The following is a 20,066-nucleotide window of genomic DNA, read 5'->3' as shown; positions in this document are numbered from 1 at the left end:
AAAGGTGGGAATGGGAATGGGGGAATGGGGAACCGGGGGGAGCCGGGATGCACCCCGAGAGCGAGGGGGCACCGGGACGGGGGTACCCGGAAAGGTGGGAATGGGGGAATATGGGATTGGGAATGGGGAACCAGGGGGCGCCGGGACGGGGGTACCCGGAAAGGTGGGAATGGGAATGTGGGAATATGGGAATGGGAATGGGGAACCAGGGGGCGCCGGGATGGGGGTACCCGGAAAGGTGGGAATGGGAATGGGGGATTGGGAATGGGGGATTGGGAATGGGGGATTGGGAATGGGGAACCAGGGGGCGCCGGGACGGGGGTACCCGGAAAGGTGGGAATGGGAATGGGGGATTGGGAATGGGGGATTGGGAATGGGGGATTGGGAATGGGGAACCAGGGGGCGCCGGGACGGGGGTACCCGGAAAGGTGGGAATGGGGGATTGGGAATGGGAATGGGATCTGGGATGCACCCCGAGAGTGAGGGAGCACCGGGACGGGGGTACCCGGGAAGGTGGGAATGGGATTGGGAATGTGGGAATGGGAATGGGGAACCAGGGGGCGCCGGGACGGGGGTACCCGGAAAGGTGGGAATGGGAATGGGAATGGGGAACCGGGGGGAGCCGGGATGCACGTGGAGAGTGAGGGGGCACCGGGACGGGGGTACCCGGAAAGGTGGGAATGGGGGAATATGGGAATGGGGGAATGGGATCCAGGATGCACCCAGAGAGCGAGGGGGCACCGGGACGGGGGTACCCGGAAAGGTGGGAATGGGAATGGGGGAATATGGGAATGGGGGAATGGGATCCAGGATGCACCCCAAGAGCGAGGGGGCACCGGGACGGGGGTACCCGGAAAGGTGGGAATGGGATTGGGAATGTGGGAATATGGGAATGGGAATGGGGGAATTTGGGAATGAGGGAACCGGGGGGAACCGGAATGCACCCCGAGAGCGAGGGGGCGTCAGGACGGGGGTACCCGGAAAGGTGGGAATGGGAATGGGATCTGGGATGCACCCCGAGAGTGAGGGGGTGCTGGGACGGGGGTACGGGACCAATCCGGAAAGGTGGGAATGGGAATGTGGGAATTTGGGAATGGGGGAACCGGGGAGCGCCGGGATGCACCCCGAGAGCGAGGGGGCACCGGGACGGGGGTACCCGGCCAACCCATAAAGATGGGAATGGGAATGGGGGATTGGGAATGGAGGATTGGAAATGGGGGATTGGGAATGGGGGAACTGGGGAGCACCCTGAGAATGAGGGAATGCCGGGACGGGGCTACAGGGCTGCCCCGGAAAGGTGGGAATGGGATTGGGATTGAGGGATTGGGAAAGTGGGACTGGGATTTGGGAATGGGGGATTGGGAATGTGGGACTGGGATTGGGAATGGGGGATTTGGAATGTGGGAATGGGAATGAGGGAATGGGATTGGGGGATTGGGAATGTGGGAATGGGATTTGGGAATGGAACAGGGATGGGAATGGTGGAACAGGATGGGGAGTGGGAATGGGAATATGGGCCCTCTCAATTACCAGAATTCCCAAATTTTCCCTCGCAGCTACCAGAATTCCCAAATTTTCCCTCTCAGAATTCCCAATTTCTCCCTCTCAGTTACCAGAATTCCCAAATTTTCCCTCTCAGAATTCCCAAATTTTCCCTCTCACCTACCAGAATTCCCAAATTTTCCCCTCAGAATTCCCAAATATTGCCTCTCAGAATTCCCAAATTTTCCCTCTCAGAATTCCCAAATTTTCCCCTCAGAATTCCCAATTTTCCCCTCAGGTACGATCCCTACGAATCCTACGGCGACTCCCGCGTGAGCGAGCACCGGGATCTGTACCGGGCATCCTTCGGCTACCCCGGCGATTACCGGAGCGATTATCCCGGCCATTATCACAGCGATTATCACAACGATTACCCTAATGATTATCCTGATTATCCTAATGATTATCCTAATGATTACCCTAATGATTATCCCGATTACCCCAATGATTATCCCGATTATCCCAACGATTATCCCAATGATTATCCCAATGATTATCCCAACGATTATCCCAACGATTATCCCGATTTCCCCGCCGAGCCCGAGCCCGACCCCGCCGGTTTCCTGGGCCGCCGCCGGGATCAGGCTCCGTTCCCGGGCTCCCGCCCGCCCTGGGGCTGCCGGGACCGGGCGGGGTTCGCGGGGTTCCGCCCGCGGGGAGGGGGCTGGGCCGAGCCCCGAGGCCCCGCCCCCCGAGGCCACGCCCCCCGCCAGGCCCCGCCCCCTTTGTTCCCGCCCCCGCCGGGCCCCGCCCGCGGCACCAAACGGCAGCGCCGGGCCTGGCGCCTGTGGGACGGCGAGTGCAGGGTGAGTCTGGGGTTTGGGGATTTTCAGCGATTCCCGGCGTTTGCTGGGGGCTTTGGCATTTTTAACATGAGTTTCCATGGTTTTCCATGGTTTCCCATGGTTTTCCGTAATTGTTTCATGGGTTTGTTGTGCTTTTTCCCATGGTTTGCCATGAAATTACCATGGTTTTCCTTGACTTTCTAGGGGTATTCCATGATTTCTCCGTGGTTTCCCCATGGTTTTCTTTGACTTTCTAGGGGTATTCCATCAGTTTTCCATTATTTCTCCCTAGTTTTTTATGATTTTTTCCATGGTTTTCCCATTGTTCTTTCATGGTTTTTCCATGATTTCCCATGAGTTTTCCATTATTTTCTTGATCTTTCCATAATTTTCCACGGCTTTTCCATGATAATTCCATGGTTTTCCATGAGTTTTCCTTGATTTTCCATGGTTTTCCGTAATTCTTTCATGGGTTTGTTGTGGTTTTTCCCATGGTTTTCCATGATTTCTCCATGGTTTTCCATGAAATTACCATGGGTTTCCATGATTTTCCATGGTTTTCCCATGCTTTTCTGTAATTCTTTCATGGGTTTGTTGTGGTTTTTCCCATGGTTTTCCATGATTTCCATGAGTTTTCCATGATTTCTCCATGGTTTCCCCATGGTTTTCCATGAAATTATCGTGGTTTTCCTTGACTTTCTAGGGGTATTCCATGAGTTTCCATGATTTCCCATGGTTTTCCGTAATTCTTTCATGGGTTTGTTGTGGTTTTTCCCATGGTTTTCCATGATTTCTATGAGTTTTCCATGATTTCTCCATGGTTTTCCCATGGTTTTCCATGAAATTACCATGGTTTTCCTTGATTTTCTATGGGTATTCCATGATTTCCCATGGTTTTCCCATGGTTTTCTGTAATTCTTTCCTGGATTTGTTGTGGTTTTTCCCATGGTTTGCCATGAGTTTTCCATGGTTTTCCATGAGTTTCCCATGGTTTTCCATGAGTTTCCCATGGTTTTCCATGAAATTATCGTGGTTTTCCTTGACTTTCTAGGGGTATTCCATGATTTCTCTGTGGTTTTCCCATGGTTTTCCGATGGTTTTCCGTAATTCTTTCATGGGTTTGTTGTGATTTTTCCCATGGTTTGCCATGAGTTTTCCATGAGTTTTCCCTGAGTATTCCATGATTTTCCCATGGTTTTCCCATGGTTTTCCCATGGTTTTCCATAATTCTTTCATGGGTTTGTTGTGGTTTTTCCCATGGTTTTCCGTGATTTCCATGAGATTTCCATGAGTTTCCCATGGTTTTCCATGATTTTCCATGGTTTTCCGTAATTCTTTCGTGGGTTTGTTGTGGTTTTTCCCATGGTTTTCCATGACTTCCATGAGATTTCCATGAGTTTCCCATGGTTTTCCATGAAATTATCGTGGTTTTTCCTTGATTTTCTAGGGGTATTCCATGATTTCTCCGTGGTTTTCCCATGGTTTTCCATGATTTCCATGGGTTTCCATGATTTCCACGATTTTCCATGAGTTTCCCATGGTTTTCCGTAATTCTTTCATGGATTTGTTGTGCTTTTTCCCATGGTTTTCATGAGTTTCCCATGGTTTTCCATGATTTCCATTGGTTTTCCATGATTTCTCCATGAGTTTCCCATGGTTTTCCATGAAATTATCGTGGTTTTTCCTTGATTTTCTATGGGTATTCCATGATTTCTCCGTGGTTTTCCCATGGTTTTCCGTAATTCTTTCATGGATTTGTTGTGCTTTTTCCCATGATTTCCATGAGTTTTCCATGGTTTTCCATGATTTCCACGGGTATTCCATGATTTCCATGAGTTTTCCATGGTCTTCCATGAAATTACCATGGTTTTCTTTGACTTTCTATGGGTTTTCCATGAGTTTCCATGGTTTCCCATGGTTTTCCGTAATTTTTTCATGGGTTTCTTGTGCTTTTTCCCATGGTTTGCCATGAAATTATCATGGTTTTCCATGATTTCTATGGGTATTCCATGATTTCTCTGTGGTTTTCCCATGGTTTTCCCATGGTTTTCCATAATTCTTTCATGAATTTGTTGTGGTTTTTCCCATGGTTTTCCATGCTTTCCATGAGTTTTCCCTGATTTCCCATGGTTTTCCATGGTTTTCCGTAATTCTTTCATGGGTTTGTTGTGGTTTCTCCCATGGTTTTCCATGACATTATCATGGCTTTCCTTGATTTTCTAGGGGTATTCCATGAGTTTTCCATGAGTTTTCCGCATTTTTCCCATGGTTTTCCATGAAATTACCATGGTTTTCCTTGACTTTGTATGGGTTTTCCATGATTTCTCCATGGTTTCCCATGGTTTTCTGTAATTCTTTCATGGATTTGTTGTGGTTTTTCCCATGGTTTTCGTGATTTTCATGAGTTTCCCATGGTTTTCCATGACTTCCATGAGTTTTCCATGATTTCTCCGTGGTTTTCCCATGGTTTTCCATAAAATTATCATGGTTTTCCTTGACTTTCTAGGGGTATTCTCCCAATCTCCCCCCTTTTTCCCTCATTTTTTCCTCAAATTTTTCTCAATTTTTTCTCTCAATTTTCCCCCCAATTTCTCCCCATTTTTCCTCAATTTCTTCCCCCAATCTCCCCCCTTTTTCCCTCATTTTTTCCTCATTTTTTCCCCATTTTTCCCCATTTTTCCTCATTTTTTCCCCATTTTTCCCTCATTTTTCCCTCATTTTTCCCTCATTTTTCCCTCATTTTTCCCTCATTTTTTCCTCTTTTTTCCCTCATTTTTCCCTCATTTTTCCCTCATTTTTTCCTCATTTTTTCCTCATTTTCCCTCATTTTTTCCTCATTTTTCCCTCATTTTTTCCTCATTTTTCCTTCATTTTTCCCTCATTTTTCCTCATTTTTTCCTCATTCTTTCCTCATTTTTTCCTCATTTTTTCCTCATTTTTTTCCTCATTTTTTTTCTCAAATTTTTCTCAGTATTTCTCTCAATTTTCCCCCCATTTTCCCCCATTTTTTCCCCAATTTCCCCATTTCTCACTCCATTTCTCCCCCCAATCTCCCCCTTTTTCCCTCATTCTTTCATCATTTTTCCCTCATTTTCCCCTCATTTTTCCCTCATTTTTCCCTCATTTTTCCCTCATTTTTCCCTCATTTTTCCCCATTTTTTCCTCATTTTTTCCTCATTTTTCCTCATTTTTCCCTCATTTTTTCCTCAATTTTTCCTCATTTTTTTCTCAATTTTTTCTCAATTTTCCCCCAATTTTCCCCCGTTTATTCCCCCAATTTTTCCCCATTTTCTCCCCATTTTTCCCCAATTTCCCCATTTCTCCCCGCACTCTCCCTCCTTTTTCCCTCATTCTTTCATCATTCTTTCCCTCATTTTTTCCTAATTTTTTTCTCAAATTTTTCTCATTCTTTCCTCAAATTTTTCTCAAATTTTTCTCAAATTCTTCTCAATTTTTTCTCAATTTTTTCTTTCATTTTTCCCCCATTTTCCCCTCATTTTTTCCCCACTTTCCCCATTTCTCACTCCATTTCTCCCCCCACTCTCCCCCTTTTTCCCCTCATTTGTCCTCATTTTTTCCTCATTTTTTCTCAAATTTTTCTCAATTTTTTCTCTCAATTTTCCCCCCAATTTTCCCCAATTTCTCCCCATTTTTCCTCAATTTGTTCCCCCAATCTCCCCCCTTTTTCCCTCATTTTTTCCTCATTTTTTCCTCAATCTTTCCTCATTATTTTCTCAAATTTTTCTCAAATTTTTTCTCAATTTTCCCCAATTTTTCCCCCAATTTTGCCCCCATTTTTCCCCGCACTCTCCCTCCTTTTTCCCTCATTCTTTCATAATTTTTTCCTCATTTTTTCATCTTTTTTTTCTCAAATTTTTCTCAATTTTTCCTCATTTTTTTCTCAAATTTTTCTCAAATTTTTCTCAAATTTTTCTCAAATTTTTCTCAAATTTTTCTCAAATTTTTCTCATTTTTTTCTCAATTTTTCCTCATTTTCCTTAAATTTTTCTCAAATTTTTGTCAATTTTTTCTCAAATTTTTCTCAATTTTTTCTCTCAATTTTCCCCCCAATTTCCCCCCGTTTTTTGCCCAATTTCCCCATTTCTCACTCCATTTCTCCCCCCACTCTCCCTCATTTTTCCCTCATTTTTCCCCATTTTTTCCTCATTTTTTCCTCATTTTTCCCTCATTTTTTCCTCATTTTTTCCTCATTTTTTTCTCAAATTTTTCTCAATTTTTTCTCTCAATTTTCCCCCAATTTCCCCCCGTTTTTTCCCCATTTCTCACCCATTTTCTCCCCATTTTTCCCCAGCGCAAGCGGCCCCGCCGGGACTGGGCCGGGCGGCGCCGGCAGCCGACGGACGGACACGGACGGACGGACGGATCCGAGAACTCCAGCTCCGACAACGGTCAGGGAATTCTGAATTTGGGGGGAATTCTGGAATTCCAGCTAAAAATCCCTGAAATTGCCAATTTATGGGGAGGAATTCTGGAATTCCAGCCAAAAATCCCTGAAATTCCCAATTTTTGGGGAGGAATTCTGGATTTCCAGCTAAAAAAATCCCTGAAATTCCCAATTTTTGGGGGGAATTCTGGAATTCCAGCTAAAAAATCCCTGAAATTCCCAATTTTGGGGGAATTCTGGAATTCAGCTCAGAAAATCCTGGGATTGATCCCAAATTTTCAATTTTTGGGGCAGAATTCCACTTTAAAATCCCAGGATTGATCCCAAATTCTAAATTTTTGGGGGCAATTTTGGAATTCCAGCTAAAAAATCCCTGAAATTCCCAATTTTTGGGGGGAATTCTGGATTTCCAGCTAAAAATCCCTGAAATTCCCAATTTTTGGGGATGAATTTTCAATTTCCAGCTAAAAAATCCTGGGATTGATCCCAATTTCCCAATTTTTGGGGGAGGAATTCTGGAATTCCAGCCAAAAATCCCTGAAATTCCCAATTTTTGGGGGGAAATTCTGGAATTCCAGCTAAAAAATCCCTGAAATTCCCAATTTTTGGGATGAATTCTGGAATTCCATCCAAAAATCCCTGAAATTCCCAATTTTTGGGGATGAATTTTGGATTTCCAGCTCAGAAAATCCTGGGATTGATCCCAAATTTTCAATTTTTGGGGCAGAATTCCACTTTAAAATCCCAAATTCCCAATTTTTGGGGGGCAATTCTGGAATTCCAGCTAAAAGTCCCTGAAATTCCCAAATTTTGGGGGCAATTCTGGAATTCCAGCTAAAAATCCCTGAAATTCCCAATTTTTAGGGATGAATTTTGGATTTCCAGCTCAGAAAATCCCAGGATTGATCCCAAATTTTCAATTTTTGGGAGGAATTCTGGAATTCCAGCTAAAAATCCCTGAAATTCCCAATTTTTGGGGGGCAATTCTGGATTTCCAGCCAAAAGATCCCTGAAATTCCCAATTTTGGGGGAGGAATTCTGGATTTCCAGCTAAAAAAATCCGTGAAATTCCCAATTTTTGGGAGGAATTCTGGAATTCCAGCTAAAAAATCCCTGAAATTCCCAATTTTTGGGGATGAATTTTGGATTTCCAGCTCAGAAAATCCTGGGATTGATCCCAAATTCCCAATTTTTGGGGAGAAATTCTGGAATTCCAGCCAAAAAATCCCTGAAATTCCCAATTTTCGGGGAGGAATTCTGGAATTCCAGCCAAAAAATCCCTGAAATTCCCAATTTTTGGGGGCAATTCTGGAATTCCAGCTAAAAATCCCTGAAATTCCCAATTTTTTGGGGAGAAATTCTGGAATTCCAGCCAAAAATCCCTGAAATTCCCAATTTTTGGGGAGAAATTCTGGAATTCCAGCTAAAAAATCCCTGAAATTCCCAATTTTTGGGGAGAAATTTTGGATTTCCAGCTCAGAAAATCCCTGAAATTCCCAATTTTGGGGGAATTCTGGAATTCCAGCTAAAAAATCCCTGAAATTCCCAATTTTTGGGGATGAATTTTCAAATTCCAGCCAAAAAATCCCTGAAATTCCCAATTTTTGGGGAGGAATTCTGGAATTCCAGCTAAAAAATCTCGGAAATTCCCAATTTTTTGGGATAAATTTTGGATTTCCAGCTCAGAAAATCCCTGGGATTGATCCCAAATTTTCAATTTTCAGGGCTAAATTCCACTTTAAAATCCCAGATTTATCTCAACTTCCCAATTTTAGGCACTGAATCCTGGAATTCCAGTTTAAAACAATCCTGAATTTTTCCCAAATTTTTGGGGCTGAATCCTGAATTTTCAGTTTAAAAATTCCCAGCATTTATCCCAAATTTCCCAGTTCCAAATTCCCAATTTTTGGGGCTGAATCCCAGAAAATCCTGTTAAAAATCTCAGGATTTATCCCAAATTTTCAATTTTTGGGGCTGAATCTCCAGCTTAAAATCCCAGGATTGATCCCAAATTCCCAATTTAGGGGAGGAATTCTGGAATTCCAGCTAAAAATCCCTGAAATTCCCAATTTTGGGGAGGAATTTTGGATTTCCAGTTAAAAAAATCCCTGAAATTCCCAATTTTTGGGGATGAATTTTCAATTTCCAGCCAAAAAATCCCTGAAATTCCCAATTTTTGGGAGGAATTCTGGAATTCCAGCTAAAAAATCCCAGAAATTCCCAATTTTTTGGGATGAATTTTGGATTTCCAGCTCAGAAAATCCTGGGATAGATCCCAAATTCCCAATATATGGGGAGGAATTCTGGAATTCCTGTTTAAAATCCCATTATTTACCTCAAAATTCCCATTTTTTACCATGAATTCTGGAATTCCAGCTGAGAAAATCCCAGGATTTCTCAATAAATTCCCAAAATTTTTTAGGATGGATTTTGGATTTTAAAATTCCCAATTTTTGGGGCTGAATTCCAGTTAAAATTCCCAGGATTGATCCCAAATTTTCAATTTTTGGGGCTGAATCTCCAGCTTAAAATCCCAGGATTTATCCCAAATTCCCAAATTTTTTAGGATGGATTTTGGATTTTAAAATTCCCAGAGATTGATCCCAAATTCCCAATTTTTGGGGCTGAATCCCAGAAAATCCTGTTAAAAATCCCAGGATTTATCCCAAATTCCCAATTTTGGGGTGAATCCTGGAATCCCAGTTAAAAATCCCAGGATTGATCCCAAATTCCCAAATTTTGGGGTTAAATTCCAGTTAAAAAATTCCAGATTTATCCCAAATTCCCAGTTTTGGGGATGAGTTTTGGATTTCCAGCTCAGAAAATTCTGGGATTGATCCCAAATTCCCAAATTTTGGGGTTTAATTTCCATTAAAAATTTCCAGGATTGATCCCAAATTCCCAATTTTTGGGGTTTAATTTCCATTAAAAAATTCCAGGATTGATCCCAAATTCCCAATTTTTGGATTTTTGTTTTTTTCCAGAGGAAGGCACAGAGGGAGAATCCGGAGAAAAGGAAGAATCCAGAGGGGTGAGTGGGGAAAAATCCGGGAATTTTGGGAATTTTGGGAATTTTCAAAGGAATTTTGGGATTTCAGGGAGGGAATTTTGGAATTTTTGGGATTTCAGGGAGGGAAATTTTGGGAATTTTGGGATTTCAGGGAGGGAAATTTTGGGATTTTTGGGATTTCAGGGAGGGAAATTCTGGAATTTTGGGATTTCAGGGAGGGAAATTTTGGGATTTTGGGATTTCAGAGATGGAAATTTGGGAATTTTGGGATTTCAGGAAGGGAAATTTTTGGATTTTGGGATTTCTGGAAGGAAAACTTTGGAAATTTGGGGTCTGGGGAAGGGAAACTTTGGGATTTTTGGGATTTGAGGAAGGGAAATTCTGGGATTTTGGAATTTCAGGAAGAGAAATTTTGGGATTTTGGGATTTGAGGGAGGGAAATTTGGGAATTTTGGGATTTCTGGAAGAGGAATTTTGGGATTTTTGGGATATGAGGAAGAGAAATTTTGGGATTTTGGGATTTGAGGGAGGGAAATTTTGGGATTTTTGGGATTTCTGGAAGGAAAACTTTGGAAATTTGGGATTTCAGGAAGGGAAATTTTGGGATTTTGGGATTTCAGAGAGGAAAATTCTGAGATTTTGGGATTTCTGGAAGAGAAATTTTGGGATTTTTGGGATTTCAGGGAGGGAAATTTGGGAATTTTGGGATTTGAGGAAGGGAAATTTGGGATTTTTGGGATTTCTGGAAGGAAAACTTTGGAAATTTGGAATTTCAGGGAGGGAAATTGGAATTTTTGGGATTTGAGGGAGGGAAATTTTGGGATTTTGGGATTTCAGAGACGGAAATTTGGGAATTTTGGGATTTCAGGAAGGGAAATTTTTGGATTTTGGGATTTCTGGAAGGAAAACTTTGGAAATTTGGGGTCTGGGGAAGGGAAACTTTGGGATTTTTGGGATTTGAGGAAGGGAAATTCTGGGATTTTGGGATATGAGAAAGGGAAATTCTGAAATTTTGGGATTTCTGGAAGAGGAATTTTGGGATTTTTGGGATATAAGGGAGGAAAATTCTGGAATTTTGGTATCTGGGGAAGGAAATTTTGGGAATTTTGGGATCTCTGGAAGGGAAATTTTGGGATTTTGGGGATTTCTGGAAGGGAAATTTTGACTTTTTGGGGTCTTAAGGAGGAAAATTTGGGATTTTGGGATTTCAGGGAGGGAAATTCTGAAATTTTGGGATTTCTGGAAGAGAAATGTTGGGATTTTGGGATATAAGGGAGGGAAATTCTGGAATTTTGGGATTTCAGGGAGGGAAATTTTTGGGATTTGAAAATTCCTGAATTTTTGGTTTTTCAGGAAGGGGAGGATGAAGAGGGAAGAGATTCTGAGAAAGGTGAGTTGGGAATTCAGGGAAAATTCCAGAAATTCCTGGGAATTTTCCAGAGGTTTGGAGAGGAGGAAAATCCTGGGAATTTTGGGAGGAAAATCCTGGGAATTTTGAAAATTTGGTGAAGAAAATTGAGAAATTTTCAGGAATTTGGGGAGGAAAATCCAGGAAAATTTTGGGAATTTGGGATCAGGGGAGGATTTTGGCCTGGATTTATTGGGATTTTTGGGTTGGAATTCCTGGAATTTTGGTTTTTCTGGGATTTTGGGTTGGATTTCCTTGGATTTTTGGGCTCCTTTCTTTGGAAAATAAGGTTGGAATTTCTGGGATTTTGGGCTGGATTTCCTGGGATTTTGAATTTTTTTGGGATTTTGGGCTGATTTCTTTGGAATTTGAATTTCCTTGGATTTTAAGCTGGATTTCCTTGGATTTTTGGGCTGATTTCTTTGGAATTTAGTGTTGGAATTTCTGGAATTTTGGGCTGGATTTCCTGGGATTTTGGGCTTGAATTTCTTGGAATTTTGAATTTTCTTGGAATTTGGGTTGGAATTCCTTGGATTTTGAATTTCCTGGGTTTTTGGGCTGAATCCCTGAGAATTTGGGTCGGATTTTGGGCTGGTTTCCTTGGATTTTGGATTTCCTTGGAATTTGGGCTGGATTTCCTGGAATTTTGGGTTGGATTTCCTGGGATTTTGAATTTCCTTGGGATTTTTGGGTTGAATTTCCTGGGATTTTTGGGCTGATTTCTTTGGAATTTTGGTTGGATTTCCTGGGATTTTGAATTTTTTTGGGATTTTTGTGTTGGATTTTTTGGGATTTTTGGGTTGGATTCCCTGGGATTTTGGGCTGGAATTTCCTTGGATATTTGGACTGATTCCTTTGGAATTTGGGGTTGGCTTTCCTGGGATTTTGAATTTTCTTGGGATTTTTGTGTTGGATTTTTTGGGATTTTTGGGCTGGAATTCCATTGGAATTTGGGTTGGATTTATTGGCATTTTGAATTTCCTTGGGATTTTTGGGCTGGAATTTCATTGGAATTTGGACTGATTTCTTTGGAATTTGGGTTGGATTTCCTGGGATTTTGAATTTTCTTGGATTGCTTGGGATTTTTGGGTTGAATTTCCTGGGATTTTGGGCTGGATTTTCATTGGAATTTGGGTTGGATTTATTGGCATTTTGAATTTTCTTGGGATTTTTGCGTTGGATTTTTTGGGATTTTTGTGTTGGATTTTTGGGGATTTTTGGGCTGGAATTCCATTGGAATTTGTCCTGATTTCCTCGGCTTGGAATTCCTGGAATTTTGGGCTGAATCCCTGAGATTTTGGGTTGGATTTCCTTGGATTCAGAGTTGGAATTCCTGGGAATTTGGGGTTGGATTTCCTGGGATTTAGGGTTGGATTTTGGGTTGGATTCCCTGGGATTTGGGGCTGGAATTTCATTGGAATTTGGACTGATTTCTTTGGAATCTGGGGTCGGATTCCCTGGGATTTTGAATTTCCTTGGGATTTTTCCATTGGATTTTTTGGGATTTTTGGGCTGGATTTCCATTGGAATTTGGGTTGGATTTATTGGCATTTTGAATTTTCTTGGGAGTTTTGTGTTGAATTTCCTGGGATTTTGGACTGATTCCTTTGGAATTTTGGGTTGAATTTCCTGGGATTTTTGGGCTGGAATTTCATTGGAATTTGGGTTGGATTTCCTGGGATTTGGAGTTTCCTTGGGATTTTTGCGTTGGATTTTTTGGGATTTTTGGGCTGGAATTCCATTGGAATTTGGGTTGGATTTATTGGCATTTTGAATTTCCTTGGGATTTTTGGGCTGGAATTTCCTTGGATATTTGGACTGATTTCTTTGGAATTTGGGGTTGGATTTCCTGGGATTTTGGATTGGATTTCTTTGGAATTTAGGGGTGGATTCTCTGGGATTTGGGGCTGAATCCTGGATATTTCCAGTTTAAAAATCCTGGGATTTGGGGCTGATTCCCTGGGGTTTCAGGCTGGAATGCTTTGGAATTTAGGCTGGATTCTCTTGGAATTTTGGGATAATTCCCTGGAATTTAGGGTTGGATTTTGGATTGAATTTCCTGGGATTTTTGGGTTGGATTTCCTTGGAATTTGGACTGATTTCTTTGGAATTTTGGGTTGGATTTCCTGGCATTTTGAATTTTCTTGGGATTTTTGTGTTGGATTTTTTGGGATTTTTGGGCTGGAATTCCATTGGAATTTGGGTTGGATTTATTGGCATTTTGAATTTTGTTGGGATTTTTGTGTTGGATTTTTTGGGATTTTTGGCTGGAATTTCCTTGGATATTTGGGCTGATTTCTTTGGAATTTGGGGTTGGATTTCCTGGTATTTTGAATTTCCTTGGGATTTTTGCATTGGATTTTTTGGGGTTTTTGGGCTGGAATTCCATTGGAATTTGGGGTTGGATTTCCTGGATTTTGAATTTCCTTGGGATTTTTGAGTTGAATTTCCTGGGATTTTTGGGCTGGATTTTCATTGGAATTTGGCCTGATTTTTGGGATTTTTGGGATTTTTGGGCTGAATCCCTGAGATTTTGGGTTTCCTTGGATTCAGAGTTGGAATTCCTGGGATTTGGGCCGATTTCCTGGGATTTAGGGTTGGATTTTGGGTTGGATTTCCTGGGATTTGGGGCTGGAATTTGGGGTTGGATTTCCTGGGATTTTGAATTTCCTTGGGATTTTTGGGTTGAATTTCCTGGGATTTTGGGCTGGAATTTCCTTGGATATTTGGACTGATTCCTTTGGAATTTTGGGTTGAATTCCCTGGGATTTTTGTGCCGGAATTCCATTGGAATTTGGGGTTGGATTTCCTGGCATTTTGAATTTTCTTGGGATTTTTGCATTGGATTTTTTGGGATTTTTGGGCCGGAATTCCATTGGAATTTGGCCTGATTTCCTTGGCTTGGAATTCCTGGGATTTTGGGCTGATCCCTGGGATTTTTGGTTGGATTTTGGGTTGGATTCCCTGGGATTTGGGGCCGGAATTCCATTGGAATTTGGGGTTGGATTTCCTGGGATTTTTGGGCTGGAATTCCATTGGAATTTGGCCTGATTTCCCTGGGTTGGAATTCCTGGAATTTTGGGCTGATCCCTGAGATTTTGGGTTGGATTTTGGGCTGGTTTCCTTGGATTTTGGATTTCCTTGGAATTTGAGCTGGATTCCTTGGATTTTGGGTTGAATTTCCTTGGATATTTGGGTTCCTTTCTTTGGAATTTAGGGTTGGAATTCCTGGAATTTTGGGCTGAATCCCTGAGATTTTGGGTTGGATTTCCTTGGATTTTCGAGTTGGAATTCCTGGAATTTGGGCCGATTTCCTGGGATTTAGGATTGGATTTTGGGTTGGATTCCCTGGAATTTGGGGCTGGAATTTCATTGGAATTTGGGGTTGGATTTCCTGGCATTTTGAATTTTCTTGGGATTTTTGTGTTGGATTTTTTGGGATTTTTGGGTTGAATTTCCTGGGATTTTTGGGCTGGAATTCCATTGGAATTTGGCCTGATTTCCTCGCCTTGGAATTCCTGGAATTTTGGGCTGATTCCCTGGGATTTTTGGTTGGATTTTGGGTTGGATTCCCTGGGATTTGGGGCCGGAATTCCATTGGAATTTGGGGTTGGAATTCCTGGGATTTTGAATTTTCTTGGGATTTTTGTGTTGGATTTTTGGGTTGAATTCCCTGGGATTTTTGGGCCGGAATTCCATTGGAATTTGGCCTGATTTCCTCAGCTTGGAATTCCTGGAATTTTGGGTTGAATCCCTGAGATTTTGGGTTGGATTTTGAGCTGGATTCCTTGGATTTTGGATTTCCTTGGATTTTGGATTTCCTTGGAATTTGAGCTGGATTTCCTGGAATTTTGGGTTGAATTTCCTTGGATATTTGGGTTCCTTTCTTTGGAATTCCTGGAATTTTGGGCTGATCCCTGGGATTTTAGGTTGGATTTTCTTGGGATGATTTCCTGGGAATTTTGGGCTGAATCCCTGAGATTTTGGGTTGGATTTCCTTGGATTCAGAGTTGGAATTCCTGGGATTTGGGCCGATTTCCTGGGATTTAGGGTTGGGTTTTGGGTTGGATTCCCTGGAATTTGGGGCTGGAATTTCATTGGAATTTGGGCTGGATTTTCATTGGAATTTGGGGTTGGATTTCCTGGGATTTTCAATTTTCTTGGGATTTTTGCGTTGGATTTCTTGGGATTTTTGTGCCGGAATTCCATTGGAATTTGGGTTGGATTTCCTGGGATTTTGAATTTCCTTGGGATTTTTGGGTTGAATTTCCTGGGATTTTTGGGATGGATTTTCATTGGAATTTTGGGTTGAATTTATTGGCATTTTGAATTTCCTTGGGGTTTTTGGGTTGAATTTCCTGGGATTTTTGGACTGAAATTTCCTTGGAATTTGGGGTTGGATTTCCTGGGATTTTGAATTTCCTTGGGATTTTTGTGTTGGATTTTTTGGGATTTTTGGGCCGATTTCTTTGGAATTTTGGTTGGATTTCCTGGGATTTTGAATTTTCTTGGATTTCTTGGGATTTTTGATTTGAATTTCCTGGGATTTTTGGGCTGGATTTTCATTGGAATTTGGGGTTGGATTTCCTGGGATTTTGAATTTCCTTGGGATTTTTGTGTTGGATTTTTTGGGATTTTTGGGCTGGAATTCCATTGGAATTTGGCCTGATTTCCTCGGCTTGGAATTCCTGGAATTTTGGGCTGATCCCTGAGATTTTGGGTTGGATTTTGGGTTGGTTTCCTTGGATTTTGGATTTCCTTGGAATTTGAGCTGCATTTCCTGGAATTTTGGGTTGAATTCCCTTGGATATTTGGGTTCCTTTCTTTGGAATTTGGGGTTGGAATTCCTGGAATTTTGGGCTGATCCCTGGGATTTTGGGTTGGATTTCCTTGGGATGATTTCCTGGGATTTTTGGGCTGAATCCCTGAGATTTTGGGTTGGATTTCCTTGGATTCAGAGTTGGAATTCCTGGGAATTTGGGCCGATTTCCTGGGATTTAGGGTTGGAATTTGGGTTGGATTCCCTGGGATTTGGGTTGGATTTCCTGGGATTTTGGATTTCTTTGGAATTTAGGGGTGGATTCCCTGGGATTTGGGGCTGAATCCTGGATATTTCCAGTTTGAAAATCCTGGGATTTTGGGCTGATTCCCTGGGGTTTCGGGCTGGATTGCTTTGGAATTTTGGCTGGATTTTCTTGGAATTTTGGGGTAATTCCCTGGAATTTTGGGCTGATTCCCTTGGAATTTAGGGTTGGATTTTGGGCTCATTTCCTGGGATTTTTGGGTTGGATTTCCTTGGATATTTCGATTGATTTCTTTGGAATTTTGGGTTGGATTTCCTGGGATTTTTGCGTTGGATTTCTTGGGATTTTTGAGTTGAATTTCCTGGGATTTTTGGGCTGGAATTTCCTTGGATATTTGGGCTGATTGCTTTGGAATTTGGGTTGGATTTCCTGGGATTTTGAATTTCCTTGGGATTTTTGCGTTGGATTTTTTGGGATTTTTGGGCTGGAATTTCATTGGAATTTGGACTGATTTCTTTGGAATTTTGGGTTGGATTTCCTGGGATTTTGAATTTTCTTGGATTTCTTGGGATTTTTGGGTTGAATTTCCTGGGATTTCATTGGGCTGGAATTTCATTGCAATTTGGGTTGGATTTCCTGGCATTTTGAATTTCCTTGGGATTTCTGGGTTGGATTTCCTGGGATTTTTTGACCAGAATTCCATTGGAATTTGGCCTGATTTCCTTGCCTTGGAATTCCTGGAATTTTGGGCTGATCCCTGAGATTTTTGGTTGGATTTTGGGTTGGATTCCCTGGGATTTGGGGCTGGAATTTCATTGGAATTTGGGGTTGGATTTCCTGGGATTTTGAATTTTCTTGGGATTTTTGTGTTGGATTTTTTGGGATTTTTGGGTTGAATTTCCTGGGATTTTTGGGCTGGAATTTCCTTGGATATTTGGACTGATTTCTTTGGAATTTTGGGTTGAATTTCCTGGGATTTGGGGCTGGAATTCCATTGGAATTTGGGTTGGATTTATTGGCATTTTGAATTTCCTTGGGATTTTTGTGTTGGATTTTTTGGGATTTTTGGGCTGCAATTCCATTGGAATTTGGCCTGATTTCCTCGGCTTGGAATTCCTGGAATTTTGGGCTGAATCCCTGAGATTTTGGGTTGGATTTTCTTGGATTTCGAGTTGGAACTCCTGGAATTTTGGGCTGATTCCCTGAGATTTTAGGTTGGATTTTCTTGGGATGATTTCCTGGAATTTTGGGCTGAATCCCTGCGATTTTGAGCTGGATTTTCGCTGGATTCCCACTGAAATTCCCGAATTTCCCATTTTTCCAGGGGCCCTGAGCAATCCCGAGGAGAATCCCGACCTTTCCCAGCCGGGGCCGAAGCTCCCGAGGAAATCCCAGGAGCGGCAGAGGAGGCGCCACCGGGACCGCATGGTCGAGAGGTGAAATCCCAAATTCCCTTTTTTTAAAATTTTTTCCTTTTTTGGAAATATTTCTTTTTTTTTTTTTAGGGAATATTTTTGCTTTTTTAGGGATTTCCCCCTTTTTTAATGGATTTTTTTCCCGCTGTTCCTCATTCCCATTTTTCCCTCTCCTTTTCCCCCACCATTCCCTGTTGCCCATTCCCATTTTTCTCTCCCAATTTTTCATTATTTTCCCATTTTCCTCATTCCCATTTTCTCTGTTCCCCATTCCCATTTTTCCCCATCATTTCCCCCCATTATTTTTCCCCATTTTCTTCCCATTCTACTTTTTCTCTCCCCATTTTCCCCAATTTTCCCTCATTTTTCCCATTTTCCCCATATTTTCCCCTTTCCCATTTTCCCCCGTATTTTTTCTGTTTTTTTTCCAATTTTCTCCATTTTTTCCCCTTTTTTTCCCCTTTTTTCCCCATTATTTTTCCCCATTACTTTCCCCATTTTCCCCCATAATTTTCCACATTATTTTTCCCCAATTTTCCCCCACAATTTTCCCCATTTTCCCCATTATTTTCCCCAATTTTCCCCATTATTTTTCCTCATTTTCCCCCAACTTTTCTCCATTATTTTCTCCAATTGTCCCCATTTTCCCCATTACTTTTCCCAATTTTTCCCCATAATTTTCCCCGTTTCCCCCCAATTTTCCCCCATAATTTCCCCATTATTTTCCACATTTTTCCCCATTATTTTTCCTAATTTTCCCCACAATTTTCCCCCAATTTTCCCCACAATTATCCCCATTTTCCCCATAATTTTCCCCAATTTTTCCCCATAATTTTCCCCATTACTTTCCCCATTTTGTCCCCATTATATTCCCGAATTTTCCCCATATTTTCCCCATTATTTTCCCCATAATTTTCCCCATTTTCCCCCATTATATTCCTGAATTTTCCCCATTATTTTCTCCATTATTTTTCCCCAATTTTCCCCATTATTTTCCCCCACAATTTCCCCCATTTTCCCCATAATTTTCCTCATTTTTCCCCATAATTTCCCCAATTTTTCCCCATTATTTTTCCCCAATTTTTCCCCATTAATTTTCCCCAATTTTCCCCCACAATTTCCCCAATTTTTCCCATAATTTCCCCCATTTTTCCCCATAATTTTCCCCATTTTCCCCATAATTTTCTTCATTTTTCCCATAATTTTCCCCAATTTTTCCCATAATTTCCCCATTATTTTCCCCATTATTTTCCCCATAATTTTCCCCATAATTTTCCCCATAATTTTCCCCATAATTTTCCCCATTTTCCCCCATTATATTCCTGAATTTTCCCCATTATTTTCCCCCACAATTTTCCCCATTTTCCCCATAATTTTCCCCATTTTTCCCCATTATTTTTCCCCAATTGTCCCAAATTTTTCCCCATTATTTTCCCCATAATTTTCCCCATAATTTCCCCATAATTTTCCCCATTTTTCCCCATTATATTCCTGAATTTTCCCCATATTTTCCCCATTTTCCCCATAATTTTACCCATTTTTCCCCATTATTTTTCCCCAATTTTTCCCCATAATTTCCCCCAATTTTCCCCATTATTTCCCCATTATTTCCCCATTATTCCCCCCTAATCCCCGTTATTTCCCCCGCAGGATCCAGTTCGTTTGCTCTCTCTGCAAGTTCCGGACGTTCTTTGAGGACGAGATCCGGCAGCACCTGCAGAGCAAATTCCACCGCGAGCATTTCCAGTTCGTGGGGGCGCGGCTGCCGGCCCGGACCGCCCTGTTCCTGCAGGTGCCTTCCTCAGCCTCATCTTCCTCCTCCTCCTCATCCTCATCCTCCTTTTCCTGATTTCCCATTTCCAGTTCGTGGGGGCGCGGCTGCCGGCGCGGACGGCCCTGTTCCTGCAGGTGCCTTCCTCATCTTCCTCATCCTCATCCTCCTCCTCTTCTTCTCCTTTTCCTCCTTTTCCTGATTTCCTATTTCACCATTTCCCATTTCCAGTTCGTGGGGGCGCGGCTGCCGGCCCGGACCGCCCTGTTCCTGCAGGTGCCTTCCTCATCTTCCTCATCCTCATCCTCCTCCTCCTCTCCTTGTCCTGATTCCCCATTTCCCATTTCCAGTTCGTGGGGGCGCGGCTGCCGGCGCGGACGGCCCAGTTCCTGCAGGTGCCTTCCTCATCTTCCTCACCTTCCTCCTCATCTTCCTCATCTTCCTCATCCTCTCCTTTTCCTGCTTTCCCATTTCCCATTTCCCATTTCCAGTTTGTGGGGGCGCGGCTGCCGGCGCGGACCGCCCACTTCCTGCAGGTGCCTTCCTCTTCTTCCTCATCCTCCTCCTTTCCCTGCTATTCCTGATTTCCCATTTCCAGTTCGTGGGGGCGCGGCCGCCGGCGCGGACGGCCCTGTTCCTGAAGGTGCCTTCCTCATCTTCCTCATCCTCCTCTTCCTCTTCTTCCTCATCCTCCTCTTCCTCTCCT

The 20,066-nt window shown here is 42.4% G+C and overlaps 1 protein-coding gene across 11 annotated transcripts in view; it reads left to right on the top strand.

Moving 5' to 3' along the window:
- The window catches only part of AKAP8L (A-kinase anchoring protein 8 like), a 38,025-nt gene that overhangs the window by 8,046 nt on the left and 9,913 nt on the right, over positions 1-20,066 (top strand). For 6 of the 11 annotated variants that reach the window (XM_074530230.1, XM_074530234.1, XM_074530231.1 and 3 more), the window contains 6 exons: positions 1,781-2,348; positions 6,640-6,736; positions 9,717-9,763; positions 11,096-11,132; positions 17,499-17,610; positions 19,240-19,381. In XM_074530230.1, coding sequence (XP_074386331.1) covers positions 1,781-2,348; positions 6,640-6,736; positions 9,717-9,763; positions 11,096-11,132; positions 17,499-17,610; positions 19,240-19,381 — 1,003 coding nt within the window. Of the gene's footprint in view, positions 1-32; positions 95-462; positions 514-614; positions 675-807; positions 859-925; positions 986-1,780; positions 2,349-6,639; positions 6,737-9,716; positions 9,764-11,095; positions 11,133-17,498; positions 17,611-19,239; positions 19,382-20,066 lie in introns of those variants that run through there. The other 5 variants (XM_074530235.1, XM_074530240.1, XM_074530239.1 and 2 more) reach the window with 5 other exon arrangements.

This window comes from Zonotrichia albicollis, chromosome 32 (assembly GCF_047830755.1).
Source record: "Zonotrichia albicollis isolate bZonAlb1 chromosome 32, bZonAlb1.hap1, whole genome shotgun sequence".
Classification (NCBI taxonomy): domain Eukaryota; kingdom Metazoa; phylum Chordata; class Aves; order Passeriformes; family Passerellidae; genus Zonotrichia; species Zonotrichia albicollis.
This window is presented reverse-complemented; position numbering and strand designations above follow the sequence as displayed.